The sequence below is a fragment of the Nicrophorus vespilloides genome, unplaced genomic scaffold (assembly GCF_001412225.1).
Source record: "Nicrophorus vespilloides isolate i.1.1-1 unplaced genomic scaffold, Nicve_v1.0, whole genome shotgun sequence".
NCBI classification, from domain to species: Eukaryota; Metazoa; Arthropoda; class Insecta; order Coleoptera; family Silphidae; genus Nicrophorus; species Nicrophorus vespilloides.
Genome location: NW_017098424.1, coordinates 46,968 through 62,941, shown reverse-complemented (window position 1 = coordinate 62,941; position 15,974 = coordinate 46,968). Strand labels below are relative to the sequence as shown.

Here is a 15,974-nt window from a genome sequence, read left to right as displayed (position 1 = left end):
TTTGATAGTTTTGATAATTTCAAAATGAAATTGAGATTTCATTAACAGTTATTTAATACATATTATAGTTGTTCTATACATAAAACTAGAAATAAAATCTATAAATTAGAGATACATATTAAAATCAATATAGTTTATTAGTACAGTTGAAGAATATATTGAAGAAGAATAGTTTCTAGTAATAAGAAAGATTTAGTTCATTTTCGGATTAACTTCTTTTTATTGATCTATAATTTTTTGATCTGATAGTATACAAAAAATAGCAAAAATGAACAAAATATCGAAATTAAATCAATTCTTTGAGACACGCACGACAATTCGTACATCTTGAATAATGCTCCCACTGTTTCCAAACTTAAATCCGAGCCCTGTCGATACGGCCTGGTTCAACGTGGACCTTCCCTGCGACGACGAATCGGAACTTTATAAAATGGAAAATAAACTATTGAAATGGGTAAGTTACGCAACCAAATTGTACAATTGTTTTTGTATGAAGGAATTATGTTTGTTTCAGAGAAATAACATTAAAAACTGGCACAGCGACCTGGTGCCAATCGGTCTTCCTCTGAACAACGCCTTCGAGAAGCAGGATGAACCAGCAGATGATACGAGGGTCAACGATGAGGATAACAATTTGAACAACATTGAAGAGGAGGAAGAATTCATCGATGTCGTTGAATTGGAGGATGAGCAGGATGAAGAAGACGATGAGGAGGAAAGCGACGATGAAGATATTATAGAAGATGTCGAAGAATTGGAACAACCTTATTCCCCAAGAGTTTGATCATCATCTGTATCAATTAATGTCAATTATGAATACTAATAAATAGTTTCATGAGATTCATTCAGTTTTTTTAATTCAAATTTGAAATGAGTAGTAGGGATATTTCGTAATTGAAAGTTGGCTATTATGTTACCGTTACCTATCCTCAGCTGTTTGTAAACAAAAAAAAATAGAAGATTCAATTCATTCAATAGTGAGAGAGATTGATTCGATTGATTGAACTTTTTCCGTAAGTGCAATAAGTTCACGTTAGTTCGTTCATTAATTTAAAGTATATTTCAGGTTTCCTGTGCTATCCCCCAAGAGGTTCTGCACCAGAATGTTTCCCAGATTTCCGACTCTAAACCCAAACATGGTTGACACTGCCTGGTTCAATGTTGATCAGCCCTGCGATGATGAGACTGAAGTAGCTGAATTGGAGAAGGAACATCAGGCTTGGGTAAAAACTATTTTGATATAAATTAATAATAATATTGCTAAATTCATTACAATTGTTTATCGTTTGTTATAACATTGGTAAGCTCTTAGATTATCATTTGTTTTATACTGTTGTGGATATATAGATTTTGATACTAATCATTTTATTTCTTTGTAGAGAAATGCCATATCGCAATGGAACAGCGATTTAATTCCGATCGGAAAATCGGCTTCCGAGGTAACATCTTTACGTTTGTGTACAAATGCAAAAAAAAAAAAATATTTTTTTTTAATTGCAGAATTTGGAGGATGAGGAGGAAGAAGAGGACGAAGACGACAATGACGATGATGACGACGAGTCTGAGACTCACGACGAAGAGGAAGAAGACGAAATTGTGATGGACGTATCTCAAGAGAGAAATGTGTCTCAAGAGAGAAACATGTCTCCGGTGGACGTCACCATTCGGATGGCCCCAGCGTAGATCGCAGGTTACTTTTTAAATTAATTAACTTCCCAAAAGTTGAAATCTTAATTAATGACTTTGGTCAGTTTTAATTATTTGCTAGTTAATTACATGATATCATTAAATACGCATATACTATTTGTTTCAATGTTCCTAGAATCAATATTGTATATTTATATATATGCAATAAAATATTGTTCTTGGAAATAGATTAACATAGTAAATATTAATAGTTATTTATTGCATACCAATAAAAAGAATACAATGGTCAAAATTACCTGAATCTTTACGAACCTTAATAAAAAAAAACTTTCACTTTTATTTAATTCCCAAAATTAATACTTTCAGTTGCATCATTAAATGCATATTTTGCCTGAAATAATATTAAATTAAATATATGAAATGTAGGGTCATAAAATATCATTATAAGCAAATGTTGCTAATAATGCTGATAATTAATTTGCAGGAAATTGCAATAATTATAAGCTGCTGCAGTGAGTGTAAGATTAAAAATTTATTGTCCACTGACTTGTAGATAAAAGCGATAATAATGCAATACAACTAATGACCAATAATATTTCAGATCGATGAGGATCCTGAATTATGCAACCAGTAATCCCTTCGATCTCATGCATATGCAACTTGCGTGCACGTAAAGTCCAACTAACCTAGAACGTCACGAATCTGACGTTTTCTTGTTATTTAACAACTCGTCCTGTCGCTGTTGCTCTTGAGGAATTTGGAATAAGACCAGCAAAAGGCAGTGAAAGTATCTGGAACGCAAGAGCTAACGTTCGATTTCGAGCTCTCTTTTATCTTATTGAGAATAAGACTCCCGGTTGGGCCTCCCACACTGAATTTAAGGTCAGTTTATATATGTTAGCATAATTATCTGGTTTGCAGAGATGAGATGAATTTTTCAACAAATTATTTATCATAATTTATAAACTGTTGTTCTGGTGATCTTATCTGCAGCAATTGCATGATGGGAGAATTGAAATGCTCTGGCTGCAAATAGTGTGGCATGCCATGTCGGATAATTATTGGGTTATTTAAAGAAAGCATACTGTTAATAATAACAAAATAGTTACCAGCTATAGATTCAAGGATATTGCACACTACTAATTGTTTGGTCTATTGGTACATACAGATATATATTTATATAATATTCATTTGATTCGTATCTATCTTTGTGGAGTCAAGGTTTTTGCCACATTATCACCGCACGGTTGCGGTCGTGATGCTTTTCATATTATTTTTTTTTTGTTTAAATAAGCGTCAGCACGAATATTTCAATGGCACGTTACAAATTAATTTTATTTTGTGGATGACTTTACAGTTAAATAGAGTTATTAGAGCATATTTTTGCTTTCTAAAAAGGAAAAGGCTGTTGGCCTTAAGAATTCGTCAATTCAGGAACTGTGTCGGTCGCGTTTTACAATTACTTTTACCTTATTTATTTTGTTTTAAATGCAATTTCCTAATAATAAATTTTTGCTATCGCTAAATATATGTACTGTTTACGGTTTTGTTTAACAACTTTGAGACATATTTCTGCTTACTTTGCCATAAATTAGATAAAACAACGAAAAAACGATGTACGTTTGATACTTATTTATGTTTTGTTTGCGATAAGAGGAAATTTGTTGCAAAGTCGACTTGACGTTCTCATTAGTGCATAAATGCAATACAGATAAGTGCACTTAATAGCGTCTGTTTTTTTTATGTATCCATATGATACGAGCGGAAATGAAATTGGAATTGTTTGAAGTAATTTGAGATCGTCTGAATCATAAACGTGTGCCATACGAACATGTAGCTTTGTCTCCTCTTCTATAATTATACAGAATTAATAAACGATATGCAACATAACACGGCGATAAAAATTCAAATTGGAAACTAATTGCAAAATATTCCGCGTTAAAAATAACAAACAATAACAATATTTATGATGTTGCGAAATAAGTTGAGTTGATGCATAATTTTGGACGGGTTTGCTTCAACACTGTAATAATAAGTTAAATTTAAATTTAAATCGTATTCAGTTAATTTTGATACTGTTAGAAATGTGTCTTTGGAACATATTTTTTCTCAATTTTACTAAAGAATTTTCTTTGCGTGTATTTTCCCACTTATGCAGCGATAGAGATGATTTAGGAACGACACATTTATTGTATAAAACGCGTATATCATGCAATCTATTAATAGCTGTCGCACTTCAAAGATAGCGGCAATTTTTATGTCGCGAGATATGAACGGGGACAATTTTTTAAAAAAATATTACCAATTTATCCAAGAAACTTACATCAACAGAGCTATTGTTTTATTCCTATTAATACATCTTTCTGTTTTAATAGATTTTTTCATTTTTGTCCCTGTAAGCAAATCCATCGAAAACGTTGCTCAACTCAAATTTGTTCATGTAATGGTAACATACATACAACCAAATATTAAAAAGATACCAAGTGTACAATTCGATTTAAAATTTGATACTTGGGACATTTAAGGGTTTAGAAGTGGGACATGTTATATTAATTATTTGTTGTTAAAATGAAAATACACTCGTGCCTGTCTTGTGCAATGTAATCAAGGTCGATTCACCCTCCTAAATTACTCTCGTTCGGATGACGTAAATGTTATGAAAGTTTAACATCCGATTTGTTTTTTGGCAGCCGACTCGAATTCCGGAGCATATTATTCAAGTTAAGCGTTGTTACCACTGATTGCATTGTATATAAAGAGAACGGAATAATAAAAGAGTCGATTGGAGTTTATGAAATCATTACGTTCGATGTATCTGCAAAAAACCGAAGTTTCTTTCGATTAGTAGATACGTTTACGCAATGAAACCGCATATGTATCTCTCTGACCTTGCCTCGAATCAAGGTTTTTCCATTTCGATTGAACATGTTTTGGTTTGTTTTTAAACAAAAATCTAATACGAAAAGATTCTGATTACAAAAACTTAATCATGTGGAATATTTTATAAATTTAGCTAGAATTGAAACTTCATCATTTTATTATACTTGGAATTAGGTTCTATAGAGGGCAATAGCACTTTACAGCAATTAACTTTTATTTTATTATCGTAGGGAGTCTTTTTTACAATTTTATTATTTTTATCATTATTGTTCTATTTAACCCAAATTAATACTAAATTTTAATGCAGGTATAGGGTGCGACCTTTTCAAAGAATTACTATTAAATCATCAATAATAAAGCTAGTAGTTTATTGTGCCACTTGTATAACACACAGTTTTTCGAAGTATACAAAAAAACTGCAATGAAAATTATTTACCTAGGTTAGCAAATTCCTCAATGCTTGAAATCTTTTCGACTTTGTTTTATGCAGATTGCGAAATTATGAATTGCATTTTGAAATTGATAAGTTTCGATATAACTTGAGTATACAAAATCTATCGAGAGACCAAGCATTTTCGTTTTATATTATTAATTGAACATATCCTTCTATGTTGTATGAATTCTGTGTTTTCTTTTGCACGCTTTTTTCAGGATCATATCTATCGTGTAAATTGAGGAATTGAGTGGAACCTCGAAAAATGGCTAGTCCTGGATTGCGCGCCTTCTTTATCATTTTTAAAACTTATGTACACATATTATGTGTATTTTTGAATATGTTTCAGTATACGAGTAAAAATCCGGAAATTTTGGAACGGATTAAACTCGTTAAGCGAGGTTCCACTGTAATATATGTAACCAAGTTGTAAATTTCGATGATGTTTATTTTCGAATGTTATTATCAAGGGCTAAATAATAAATAATTATTGTAGACATGCGAACTCAATCCATCGGGGGATTCGTCCTCCAAGAGAAATTGCTGTCTCCTTGGAGAGAGCGAAGTAAAGGAGAGAACGAAATAATACGGAAAATGGAAATTCAGTTTTCGAATTGTTCTCGCGAAGTTAATAGTTGTGGTGCGATCCGATTACCGAAAATAACGCTGAGAGGAAAAAAAAAACAATACTATTTCATCATTCCAAGATTTATAATTGATCCGTTTGAGCCGACTTGTACTTGGGTAGTGCAAATTGCTGTTTATTTTCTTTGTTTTCGTTTGCTTCGCGATAGGAAAATCGTCGCCGCCTTCTGTCGCATGACTAATAATCGCTCATTGTGAACAAAAAATAAAATTGATTGGTGGAGGCATTCACCATTGAAATTGAAGAAATATTGTTTAAACAATTCCGCACAATTCATGCACACGCACACAAATACACACACACACACAAATATATATAATGGAATTCGATCACTAATTTCCATTTCTGGATGACGTGTGTACGCGAGGGCGGTCCCCTTGTAATCTTATCACAAGTTTTCGTTGTTTTTTTTTTGTTCCTGGTATTTTTGTATATTTCACACTCCTCCACGCACACAACAATCGAATAATCGAACATTGTGTTTGCGTAATTCCCGAGCTCCATCCTCGTCACGCCCATTTCGTATCTTCGGTTCTTCTCTATTTCAATATTCCGTCGGTTGGATGATCGAGCGCTCGCGAATTGTACCCGCCAGATAAAATACCGCATAGACACTTAATGATAATTTTTGTTGCCAAGGTGTAGCGATCGGTACACACGGATTTTTGCGCACGGCCCGCGCTCCTTGTGCACTCGGTTTGCACACGGCCCGTGGGCCCCGGGGCGCCCATCGATGGTAATATATCATCGTTCGTTCGTGGAGACCGTGCGCAAAAAAAATTGGGGCCAAAGTTTCACAAAACCTGCAGCCCGGCTCTGCTCTCCGTCACTTTCATCTGACCATCGGAAAACCATCTAAAACAAAATATCCATCTAGTCTACAATTGTAAATCATCTTACTTCTCGATTTGCGAGTGTTACTTTACTTCTTGATTTGCGAGTGTTTCTGCAATTGCGAACCATCATCGTACACGTTGCCTTCGTCACGTAGCCTCTCTGCAAGCGCATACTATGCTTTATTTAAACAACTGCCGTTTTGAAACAGTGCCTCCTCGACAATTGCATCTGCAATTTATTACTGTTTAGCCTTCTTCATAGATTATTATTACTTCCGAATATCGAATATACAATCATCGTTTTGTTTACGTAACCTTTTGTCATTCAAATTGGAAGCAAAAGTGAACAATACATGTCTGGCATATTGATCGATCTTAATCAGTTTACTTATACTTTAAAATCCTCGTTATGTAAAATGGGCTATTATACAAATATAGCTGATTTTGGGCCCTTTAGTATCTGTACTTATTGGCATGGTAACTTGATAGAAGAGTGTCCGTGAATTCCGGTTAGAGTTGGATCGATTATCCGTCAATTGCGTTCCAATTACTTGTAATGTGGGACATTCTTAATAAACTTTAATTGGTATTGGTCGTATCATCTTCATCATCTACGAATGTATAAATTGTCCATTACTAATATTGCAAATTATCAATGAATACGCGATACAAATGAAATTTTGCAAATAATAAAGTCGAAATGTTTTTATCGTCATTAAATTTTTGTGAAACTGACATATGCGTTGGCGATTTTCTCCTTTGTTCTTATTTCTCTTTATTTTTTTATAATTTCTTCAGGTCATAAGATTAATAAGTTTTTCATTTGTTTTTTAGGATTGATAATTCATCTATCATCAGTTTATCAGTTTTTTTTTACCTACTTGAATTCACTGACACAATGCATTTATAGTTAATATGATTATTTTAATAATACTACTATTTTCGTGTAAAATGAGGCCTCATTCCCAAAATATGACACGAAAAGTCACGTGTAATAATTCATACTTAAGAAACTATAGAAGTATATGATTTATTGGTGTTAATTTATATCATTTTTTGGGAATTTTCACGAAATTTTTTGTATATATTTCTTCTTTCTTTGTCCTCGCTCTCGAAATTTTCTTGTTCGCTTTTGCGGCTCGCGACCGCAGCAAAGGAAATCCTGTCGCAAACAAAACATCGGTGGTTCGCTCATCGGATTTAGGTATCAAAGTATTATTATTATCGACCGATTTTCTGTTGCCTTTCTTATTGTTCTGATAAGAAGCAACAGGAAGAAGGAAGAAGTTTGATTTTGCTATACTCGAATGATTTTCGATTATTTCCAAAAAAATATCACTCGTTCCTAATCATCCTTGATAAAAGAATAGAATATTTGTATGTTATCGATTTTAAATACGCAGGTACGGATGGTGCAAGTCACCCCAGCTTTTTTTAAACTTTGTCGATAATTTGAATAAAACGAGAATTAGTTTAATTTTTGTATTTCGATGAAGACAATAACAACAATAACGAGTAATTTACTATTTTTTAATCTACTTTTGCGATCTTTTTCCCAATTAAGCGCTTGTGCCATTATCATTTTATTTTTTTGTTCTAATTTAAGTTTTGTTTGTTTCTTTAAATATTTTTAAGGGTATTGCATTTATTTTTTTCTATACCATTAATAATAATTGGATATAATATAAGAGCTAAAATTGGTTCATTTTCATATTTAAAACGAATGCCTTTTTGTATCCAATTTAAAAATGATTTTAATAATGTGTTTTTTTCTTTCTTTTGGTAATAACTAATTGCAATTATAATAGTCGTACCTACAAAATTCGCGTAACGTTTCCCCCCTATGATTGTCCTATGATTATGCGCGGCTCGGACGGATTCGTTCGTCGTCGGGCGTCTAAGTGCATTTAACTTGAGCGGCGTCGTCTCACTTCAGGTCAGTCAAATTCGTGGTAGCCGCACGGTCAGATACGCACGCAACATTCCAACAACTACGAGAGACGGGAAGCGTCGAAAACCCTTGAACCTCGCTAACAAAACACCCTTTTAACACCTTTAACTAAATCATAGTAAGTCACATTTACTTAACTTCACTCATTCAATTTTTTGCAGTCGAGTCTTGTTGTTGTTGTTATTCATTCAGTTCTTTGCTCCCTCCGTTCTTTCGTTTATACATTTTCTCTTTTCTGCTGCAGAACAGAAAAGTTTTGTTATCAACGCTTGAAACTTGTGCATATAGATTTATTTTTAGTTACGTAACTTACATATTATTATGCGCCTTTTGCTCCTGGGAAAGTTCTCCTTCCGAGCGGCGGTTTTTCAATTGGCTGCTCTCTCTCTTTCCCTCGCAGATTGAGGGGTTCCTCAATTGAGCGGTGATTTGCACGTCCCAATTGAGATGTAAATTGTTTCAGGAATTACCACAAGCTCTTAAATGATCAAAATGCAAATGATCCGACGCTTAAGTGCATTACCGCCTCTTCCTGTCCAAAACTATTACGTTGTTTGTACGAATTATTAAGAATTTGATTTTGAACGGTGCAGCATCGCAGCTTGAATTCCAATAGGATTCTATTTTCAACCATTTACATAAGATGAACTTGCCATGAAGATTCAATTTCAATTAATTAGATAACATAATCATTTAGATTTATTTAATCTTTTAAAACATTCGGATTAGAAATAAAACTAAACTAGTATTTTGTAAAATTAGATTAAGTCTACGCGATGATGAAGAAAGAAATCAAGTGAAAGTGTTCTCCATTCTTTTGGAGCTTTCTTTTTGTGCTACTATCTCTTTTATTATGTTTCCTTCATTTATTTATCGTTTTTTTTTACTAGTTGAGTAATACTTTTATAAATATTTGCCTATCCATGGGTTTATCGTTTGCTCTGTCTCTGTCTATTTGCTTCACATATTATTCATGTCTATTTCAATTGATTATGGTTGATTATTTTTGTAATTATTTTGGTTTGATTTTCAGATGAATCACAGTATGCACCACATGGGTCACGATATGGCGGGTCATCATGGTTCGTCTGGTCACGATATGGCCGGTCATGGTATGGCTGGTCATGATATGGCTGGTCATAATATGACCCCCAAAGAGGGAATGGGACACGAGATGGCCATGTGGGTGAGTGCAAGCGTTTCTTGATCTTCGCAACTGACCGGCAACATTCAACTTTTATAAATATTATTCGCAGTTTCACGTTGGATACACAGAAACAATCTTGTTCAAACCGTGGCATATCAGCACCATCGGAGGTCTCATCGGATCCATGATCGGTATCTTCTTCCTGGCCGCCCTCTACGAAGGCCTGAAGTATTACAGGTAACTACTAGGCTACGCCTTTCCAATCACAGTCACCAATAATAAGAATGTTTAGGGGCGTGCACATTTTATTTTGTAAATTTTGTGCGTACGTGTAGGCAACCAAATGTACACGCCTGTGTTATCATAGTCTATATTATACTATAATTTCTTTGTTTCCAGAGAATATTTGTTTTGGAAGACGTACAATGCGCTTCAATACCGTGCCGTCACCTTGCCACAATCGAAGGAAGTCGCCCTGGAGGATAACAAGATTGTGCAGTGAGTATCCTCCCAATTATGACAAAATATTTTCAACGATCGCATACATATTTAAATCGTTTGTTCGATTCTACATTTTTTTTTATCGTGTTCTAATTCTTGTTCTCATTTTGTTCATTTCCAACTTCGAACACACGAACAAACAATTCACCCAGTATGGTTGGTGAAGTCATCCACAAGCAACCGTAAGTGAGCCTTCAAGAGAAAGATTATTGTTTTTCCATGTCCGCTCTTAATCTGTACATATTGAGGAGCTACTAATTTATTTCTTTGCTAATCTCTTGATCTTATTAGTAACTATCTCCTTACTTTAATCATCTATTTATTACCTACCCTCTAGTTGACTGTAACGTGAAATGCATGCCACCTTTCACCTTTGGAAAACCGCACACCTGAAAAGATCTTTCCGTGCACCATATGATTTTATTTTGTTCTCTCTATTTTTTTGCTTATTTAGTTTATTTAATATGAAGAGAGCAATTCGTTGCTATCAATACATGTAACTGATGTTGTAATAATCACAATATGCAATTGTTAAAGCAATCACAGAAAACGGAAATGCAGCGAGTCTGCGGATGAAGGGTCAGTTTGCATATGGATTCTATTGATACGTATTATGTTTCGATGTCTAAATGAATCATTCTGAATGTAAAAGATAATTGCTTAATCTAATTATAAGAAATGAATAATGGTAGATTGAAATTTGCAATCATAAAAAAAAATATTACTTTTATGGAATATAATCACACGGATTGGAGTTGTTAAACATTCAAATGATTATTTGCCAAACTCAATATGTAAACAAATTTACAAAAAAAACATGCGTAATAGTTCAATGAAAGTAAATTCTGCATTATAGTAAAGGTCGGTACGTATTTAACTTTCTAAGGCTTCTGCGATTTGTTTTTAATGATTAAATCTGCCTTTACCGTCTATATGTAGATAGGCTGATGCAATTGCATTATTAAGAATAACTAAAGAATGATTTGTTTACGTTATACGTCGTGTCTGTATATATATAGATATTTATATAATGTAGCTGTAAATAATTCTTGGGTTCTTTTTTTTATACATATATTTTTTCTATCGTTCGTGCTGCGATTGTTTGTTTCTAACTAACTCTTGCATTTGTGTTCGAAGGCCGACGATGTGGAGCAAGATGCACTTCTTCCAAACGCTGCTGCACATAGTGCAGATGATCGTCTCCTATTTCCTCATGCTGATCTTCATGACGTACAACGTGTGGCTCTGCCTTGCCGTCGTTCTGGGCTCCGCCGTCGGGTACTTCCTCTTCGGATGGAAGAAATCTGTGATCGTCGACGTGACCGAACATTGCCATTAACATCGTTCGTTTTCATATAGTAGGACCGTATTTTAGACAATAATTAAGTAAAGTATGTTACGTAACGATCTTCGAGAAAGAGAAAGATAGGCGCGTAGCGCTTGTGGAGAGGTGCGGTGTATTTTACTTTTGTTGACTACTACTAAAAACGAGACGCAGTTCCTTGGATCGATCGACGACGGTGTATGTCTATGGTATCATCATCATCATCATATTAACGAAATTTATATTCATTGAACGTTTCTAACATTTCTTTCAATATTCTATTTTTTTCTTTGTTAGTATTACTTAACTACTATTATTATTGACTATTCCAATTAGAAAATAACAAATTTTCTAGAATTTTTCGCGAATGATGACCCAACTACTACTACGACGTTTGTAACTTTTATCGGATCAATTGAGGGGGCGAAGAGACTTCTCCCAAATTCAATATGTTATTTCGCAACAAAGCGCAAGAAAAGTACCGAAAAGAAATTGCCAAATAACAAATGAAGAACACGAAAACTTAAATATGCATTTAAGAATTTTGTTATTTTCTCGCGCCCAACAAATACAATACATTTACGTACATGTACATAATATATTTTAGATTTTTAATTATAATTATGCATAGGTTTATTATATTATTATACGATTTACGTTTGTGCTTCTGTGATCGGAGCGCGGAAAATTCCTCCATTCTATTTTGTACTTAGGTTAGTATGGACATATTATTATATTAAAAAAGATAGAAATATCAATCACAGTATAAAACAAAAACACTGAATCACGGGGTTTTTCATCTTCTTCCCGGGGGGGATAACAACATATCATCAATCAAGATTATTATAGAAATATTGTTGATGATTTTTGATTTGACCTTTTGTTGTTGGAGCACACGAAATCTGGTTACGCAATGAGATTATTAATTATTATTATTATTATCATCATCATTATGTTATGCATTATATAAACATTTATATATATATAAATAAGTATGTGGATTATTATTATTATTTTTGTTTTTAATTAAAACAAACAATATTTTAATAACTTGAAATAATCATTTATTCATAGAAGAACAAATATAGAAAAAAAAATAGTATTATATATATATAACCTAATAATATTATTATATACTTTGTAATATTTTAATATATATTCCTTTGTATATATATATAAGATATAGTGTTTATATGTATGTGTGTGTCGGTGTCAGTATATGTGTGTGTAGTGTGTGCATCTAGCAACTATATATATTGAATTTTATAAACTCAAAAAATATCTTTTTTTTGTTGTTTTGAAAAAAACAAGTGACGATTATATCATAACGTATATATATATGTAAGTATAAGTATTTAATACTTAAGAAATCCTGTGGTTCTTAATGAATTGTTGGTCTCCTTCGGAGACAAAGCGTTTGCGACCTCTGGATGGTAGCTTCTTCATGATATCCTCGGTGAGGAAGCCCTGCTTGAAGCAGCGTTCGACGAATCGATCGAGGATAATGTATGCTAGCGGAACGTCCATGGAAATATCGGAGAGGTCGTCGTAGACGCGGAAGAACCCATGCTCCATTTGATCTGGTGTGACTATGATTGCGTCGGAGAGGGCTTTCAGGAGGCAGCACAGAGCCTCCTCCCTAACAGCCGAGTTAGCCTCGAGGGCCATAACTATAGCTTCGTAGACTAACTCGTGATGGAAGTGCGGCACCTCCAGTGATCGAACGCATCGGATCGCCTCCGCGATATCCCCGGAAGACATGTACTCCTGTAAGAGTAGTGACATCTGTCTGGTCAGGTACTTGACGGGACGAAGGGCACCGCCCACGCCCCACACATTGTGCAACCGCACGAGGCCGTGCTTCATGGAGAAGAGTGTGTCAGCCCGGTCGATGGCGTCCAGGAACGGCTGACTATCGGATTTGTCCTTCATGATCTTGAGAAACTTGGGCGGGATGCAGTCGTCGGCGATGGCGCGAGCCATAAAGTTGCCCAGCACAGTCGAGGCGTCTGGAATGTCGATGATCAGGTCGGTCAGATTGGCCAAGAGGTTCTCGAATCCCTTCGTTATGTCGGACTCGGTGAAGATGTGGCCGTACAGATCGGAGATCAGCACGGATGTCATTTCCCTGTGCGAGGGTTTGTGATCCATCGCCACCTCAATCACGTACTGCACGAGAAGATCGCGTACGTTGTGCGGTATGTTGTCCTCGAAGGAGATAGCCGCCTCGTGCGTGTCGCCATTCTCGAAGTACTCGAGTACGATAGGTGCGCACTTCTTCTTGATGTCCTCCAGCGAGATCTCCGGGATCACAGCCTTCAGCTCGATATCCCCGTTGCTGAGGTTCTCATTGTCGTAGTTGGGATCGTTGATGTCCTCGTATGCCTCCATCATCTCGGAGCCAGGAAGACCCCAGACGCCCTTACCACCGCCACCGCGTTTCTTCGGCAATCCCCTGCCGAAGCCGTTTCTCGACCTGCGGCTGTTCTTCCAACTCCTCGGTCCGTGAACGAACCCGGTGGTCGCAACCACATTCTCCTTGCTGTTCTGCCTGCTGATCTTCTTCGACTTCCTCTTGCATGCACTCAAATCAGCTGGTCCAGTCATAACAACATCTTTGACCTCTTCGTCCTTCTCCAATTCATCGCCAGAGAACTCCTCCTCGATGTCCAAGTTATCAATGGAACACGCCATCTTCGGAGCTCTCGCAATCAGCTGCTGAAGCAAACAAAACATATATACGTAAACAATTTAACATTTAATGCTCTCGACAGCTAAAATCACAAATCGCATGCAGGTTAACGTCCGTAAATAGGTGTATACGTGCATAATTATAATGCGCAGGATAACAACCTCCCGCTCGCTCGCTCGTTCGCATTCCGTTTATTTTCCTCCCGTCTCTGAACGGAACGCATTGCGTAACGTGTCATCATTATCAATCGAGATAAATATAAATGCTTGCTAGTATTTATATATTTATACACATAAACACAGAAAGAGATGGAGCTGCAGTGTATGAATATAGGAAGGCGTATATTGTATGTGTGAGCGCACGATAGAGCGAGTGTGTGAGAGAGAGGAGGGGAAGACTGATAATGGCTTCTTGCAACAGCAGAATGCACAAGACGTCCTCGGAAAAATAGCATTAACGCAAGAAGCTTTCGGAAGCTTATCCAAATGGGGAAAAATCGAGCTCGACAATTCGATGATGATCTGCAGCGGAAGCGGAGCGAATCAAAACAATGAGAAAAAAAACGTGGTCGACTGCGGCGTCAAAACAAAAACAAACATCTGCTTGGCGTTGTTGTCTTCCCGGTCGGCGGCGTCGGAGGAGTTTTCATTACAAGGATTTTACCTTAATCTGACGTTGTCTGTCGTGCTTCTTCCTTCCACCTGATTCACTTGTCTATCCAATTGGAATCCGAAGTAGAGAATAGGCTATTATCGGTGCGGTGTGGTTGTATTATTTTTTTATTGTTTGTTCCGCTTCGAAAACGCTCTAGCACGGCTTTTGCTCGTATGTCGAAATGCGAACGCAACGCAGCTAGGTTACAACGTACGACGCACAGGACAGGACGAAAACCGAACGAATCAAACGAAACGTGACGAAACGAAGCCGACCAACGGATAGATACAAGCAAAGGGGGGCTGGTGAAGGGGGGTATTATAGACCGTGGAAGGAAGGCGAAGGAAGGAATAAACCTTTCTCTATCTCACTCTCTCGTTGCTGTCCTCTCCTCGATGCTGCTCGCTCTCTGATACTGCCGGTTGTTACGGTGCGATCATAAACACGGACCGCTTCTGTCCTTGTCCTGAGCCTCGATCCTTTCGGGTGGGACGAGGACGTCCTCTGCGTCGGTCGGCGCAGCGGTGCCAGAGACGCGGCACCGATTTATAGGAAAATTTGGCCTTGGCTACTACTGCTGCGGCAACGAAAACAACGCACTTTTTCTTCCCCCCTTCTTCTTCACGGTTAGAGGAAAACAACGATAACACCTCTCTCGCAATCCAATTCGAAAATTTCAAACTCGAAGACTACGCCAACAACAAAACAACTTGAGCAATACAACAGCGTCGCCAGTACCAACCCCAGCAACGACGTTCGCTTTTCCCCTGCACCTATTACCAACATTGATCATTTGTTATAAATTAGTCAAGAAGGAAACCAAACAATACAAAAAATAAAAATAAATAAATATAGCCAACATTATTATTTTTTCGTAATTTAAAATTCCAGCAAAATTATCGAGAAAGTGCGTTCGATTTGAAACGTTGCAGTCGTTCCAAGTAGTTGCAATGATTTAACACGCTTTATTGGCTTACTGTTCGAAAACATAATGTTTGTACCGCGCGTCTAAAATAAGAAACTTTAGACTGTGTCGGATATTATTTGTGTTTACGGTGCACACCTACACTCAGCTTAAATATAGAAGAAAAAAACAACAATAAACCGGATAGAAAGAAAACGAAGTGAACGATAAATGAATCTGCGCCTCGACAAATCTTCTGCAAATCGCGCTTCCGCTTCCGGCGCAAATATTATACCAACATATTTCTCGCAATAAATGCTTTTATAAACAAAACAAAAATCATGTAACATACCTGTTTG

The 15,974-nt window shown here is 36.1% G+C and overlaps 4 protein-coding genes across 9 annotated transcripts; 3 read left to right on the top strand and 1 right to left on the bottom strand.

The window, feature by feature from the left end:
* The first annotated feature begins 303 nt into the window (after positions 1-303).
* LOC108562408 (anaphase-promoting complex subunit 15B-like) lies at positions 304-844 on the top strand. Its single transcript, XM_017920724.1, has 2 exons — positions 304-454; positions 515-844. Exons 1-2 carry the CDS (start codon positions 335-337, stop codon positions 782-784), a joined length of 390 nt encoding a protein of 129 aa, XP_017776213.1. The 5' UTR covers positions 304-334; the 3' UTR covers positions 785-844.
* An 80-nt stretch (positions 845-924) lies between these two features.
* Positions 925-1,813, top strand: LOC108562409 (anaphase-promoting complex subunit 15-like). Its single transcript, XM_017920725.1, has 4 exons — positions 925-1,013; positions 1,067-1,223; positions 1,380-1,439; positions 1,501-1,813. Exons 2-4 carry the CDS (start codon positions 1,104-1,106, stop codon positions 1,681-1,683), a joined length of 363 nt encoding a protein of 120 aa, XP_017776214.1. The 5' UTR covers positions 925-1,013; positions 1,067-1,103; the 3' UTR covers positions 1,684-1,813.
* Positions 1,814-2,283: 470 nt separating this feature from the next.
* Positions 2,284-11,745, top strand: LOC108562422 (high affinity copper uptake protein 1). Of its 3 annotated transcripts, XM_017920744.1 has the most exons (7): positions 2,285-2,529; positions 8,379-8,511; positions 9,427-9,579; positions 9,650-9,777; positions 9,940-10,038; positions 10,194-10,223; positions 11,179-11,745. In XM_017920744.1, the coding sequence occupies exons 3-7, from the start codon at positions 9,427-9,429 to the stop codon at positions 11,378-11,380; spliced, it is 612 nt and encodes a 203-aa protein (XP_017776233.1). In that variant the 5' UTR covers positions 2,285-2,529; positions 8,379-8,511; the 3' UTR covers positions 11,381-11,745. The 3 variants fall into 3 exon arrangements, with proteins under 3 accessions (XP_017776235.1, XP_017776233.1, XP_017776236.1); XM_017920746.1 differs by lacking the exon at positions 8,379-8,511 and having other exon boundaries at positions 2,284-2,529; XM_017920747.1 differs by lacking the exons at positions 2,285-2,529; positions 10,194-10,223.
* Positions 11,746-12,648: 903 nt separating this feature from the next.
* On the bottom strand, positions 12,649-15,463 carry LOC108562413 (programmed cell death protein 4). 4 transcript variants are annotated; one of them, XM_017920736.1, is made up of 2 exons: positions 15,083-15,463; positions 12,649-14,083 (listed from the first exon to the last, which is right to left on the bottom strand). In XM_017920736.1, the coding sequence occupies exon 2, from the start codon at positions 14,057-14,059 to the stop codon at positions 12,728-12,730; it is 1,332 nt and encodes a 443-aa protein (XP_017776225.1). In that variant the 5' UTR covers positions 14,060-14,083; positions 15,083-15,463; the 3' UTR covers positions 12,649-12,727. The 4 variants fall into 4 exon arrangements, with proteins under 4 accessions (XP_017776225.1, XP_017776224.1, XP_017776223.1 ...); XM_017920735.1 differs by having other exon boundaries at positions 12,649-14,080; XM_017920734.1 differs by lacking the exon at positions 15,083-15,463 and adding an exon at positions 14,721-15,059.
* Positions 15,464-15,974: the final 511 nt, after the last annotated feature.

What these genes read in the sequence shown, in the direction of transcription:
- LOC108562409 (XM_017920725.1), top strand. Translation starts at nt 1,104, where the DNA reads ATGTTTCCCAGATTTCCGACTCTAAACCCAAACATGGTTGACACTGCC. An exon ending in AGAAGGAACATCAGGCTTGG is followed by an intron (nt 1,224 to 1,379) that starts GTAAAAACTATT and finishes ATTTCTTTGTAG; the next exon opens with AGAAATGCCATATCGCAATG. An exon ending in TCGGAAAATCGGCTTCCGAG is followed by an intron (nt 1,440 to 1,500) that starts GTAACATCTTTA and finishes TTTTAATTGCAG; the next exon opens with AATTTGGAGGATGAGGAGGA.
- LOC108562422 (XM_017920746.1), top strand. Translation starts at nt 9,427, where the DNA reads ATGAATCACAGTATGCACCACATGGGTCACGATATGGCGGGTCATCAT. An exon ending in GAAGGCCTGAAGTATTACAG is followed by an intron (nt 9,778 to 9,939) that starts GTAACTACTAGG and finishes CTTTGTTTCCAG; the next exon opens with AGAATATTTGTTTTGGAAGA. An exon ending in GAGGATAACAAGATTGTGCA is followed by an intron (nt 10,039 to 10,193) that starts GTGAGTATCCTC and finishes CAATTCACCCAG; the next exon opens with TATGGTTGGTGAAGTCATCC.
- LOC108562408 (XM_017920724.1), top strand. Translation starts at nt 335, where the DNA reads ATGCTCCCACTGTTTCCAAACTTAAATCCGAGCCCTGTCGATACGGCC. An exon ending in AAAATAAACTATTGAAATGG is followed by an intron (nt 455 to 514) that starts GTAAGTTACGCA and finishes TGTTTGTTTCAG; the next exon opens with AGAAATAACATTAAAAACTG.
- LOC108562413 (XM_017920736.1), bottom strand. Translation starts at nt 14,059, where the DNA reads ATGGCGTGTTCCATTGATAACTTGGACATCGAGGAGGAGTTCTCTGGC.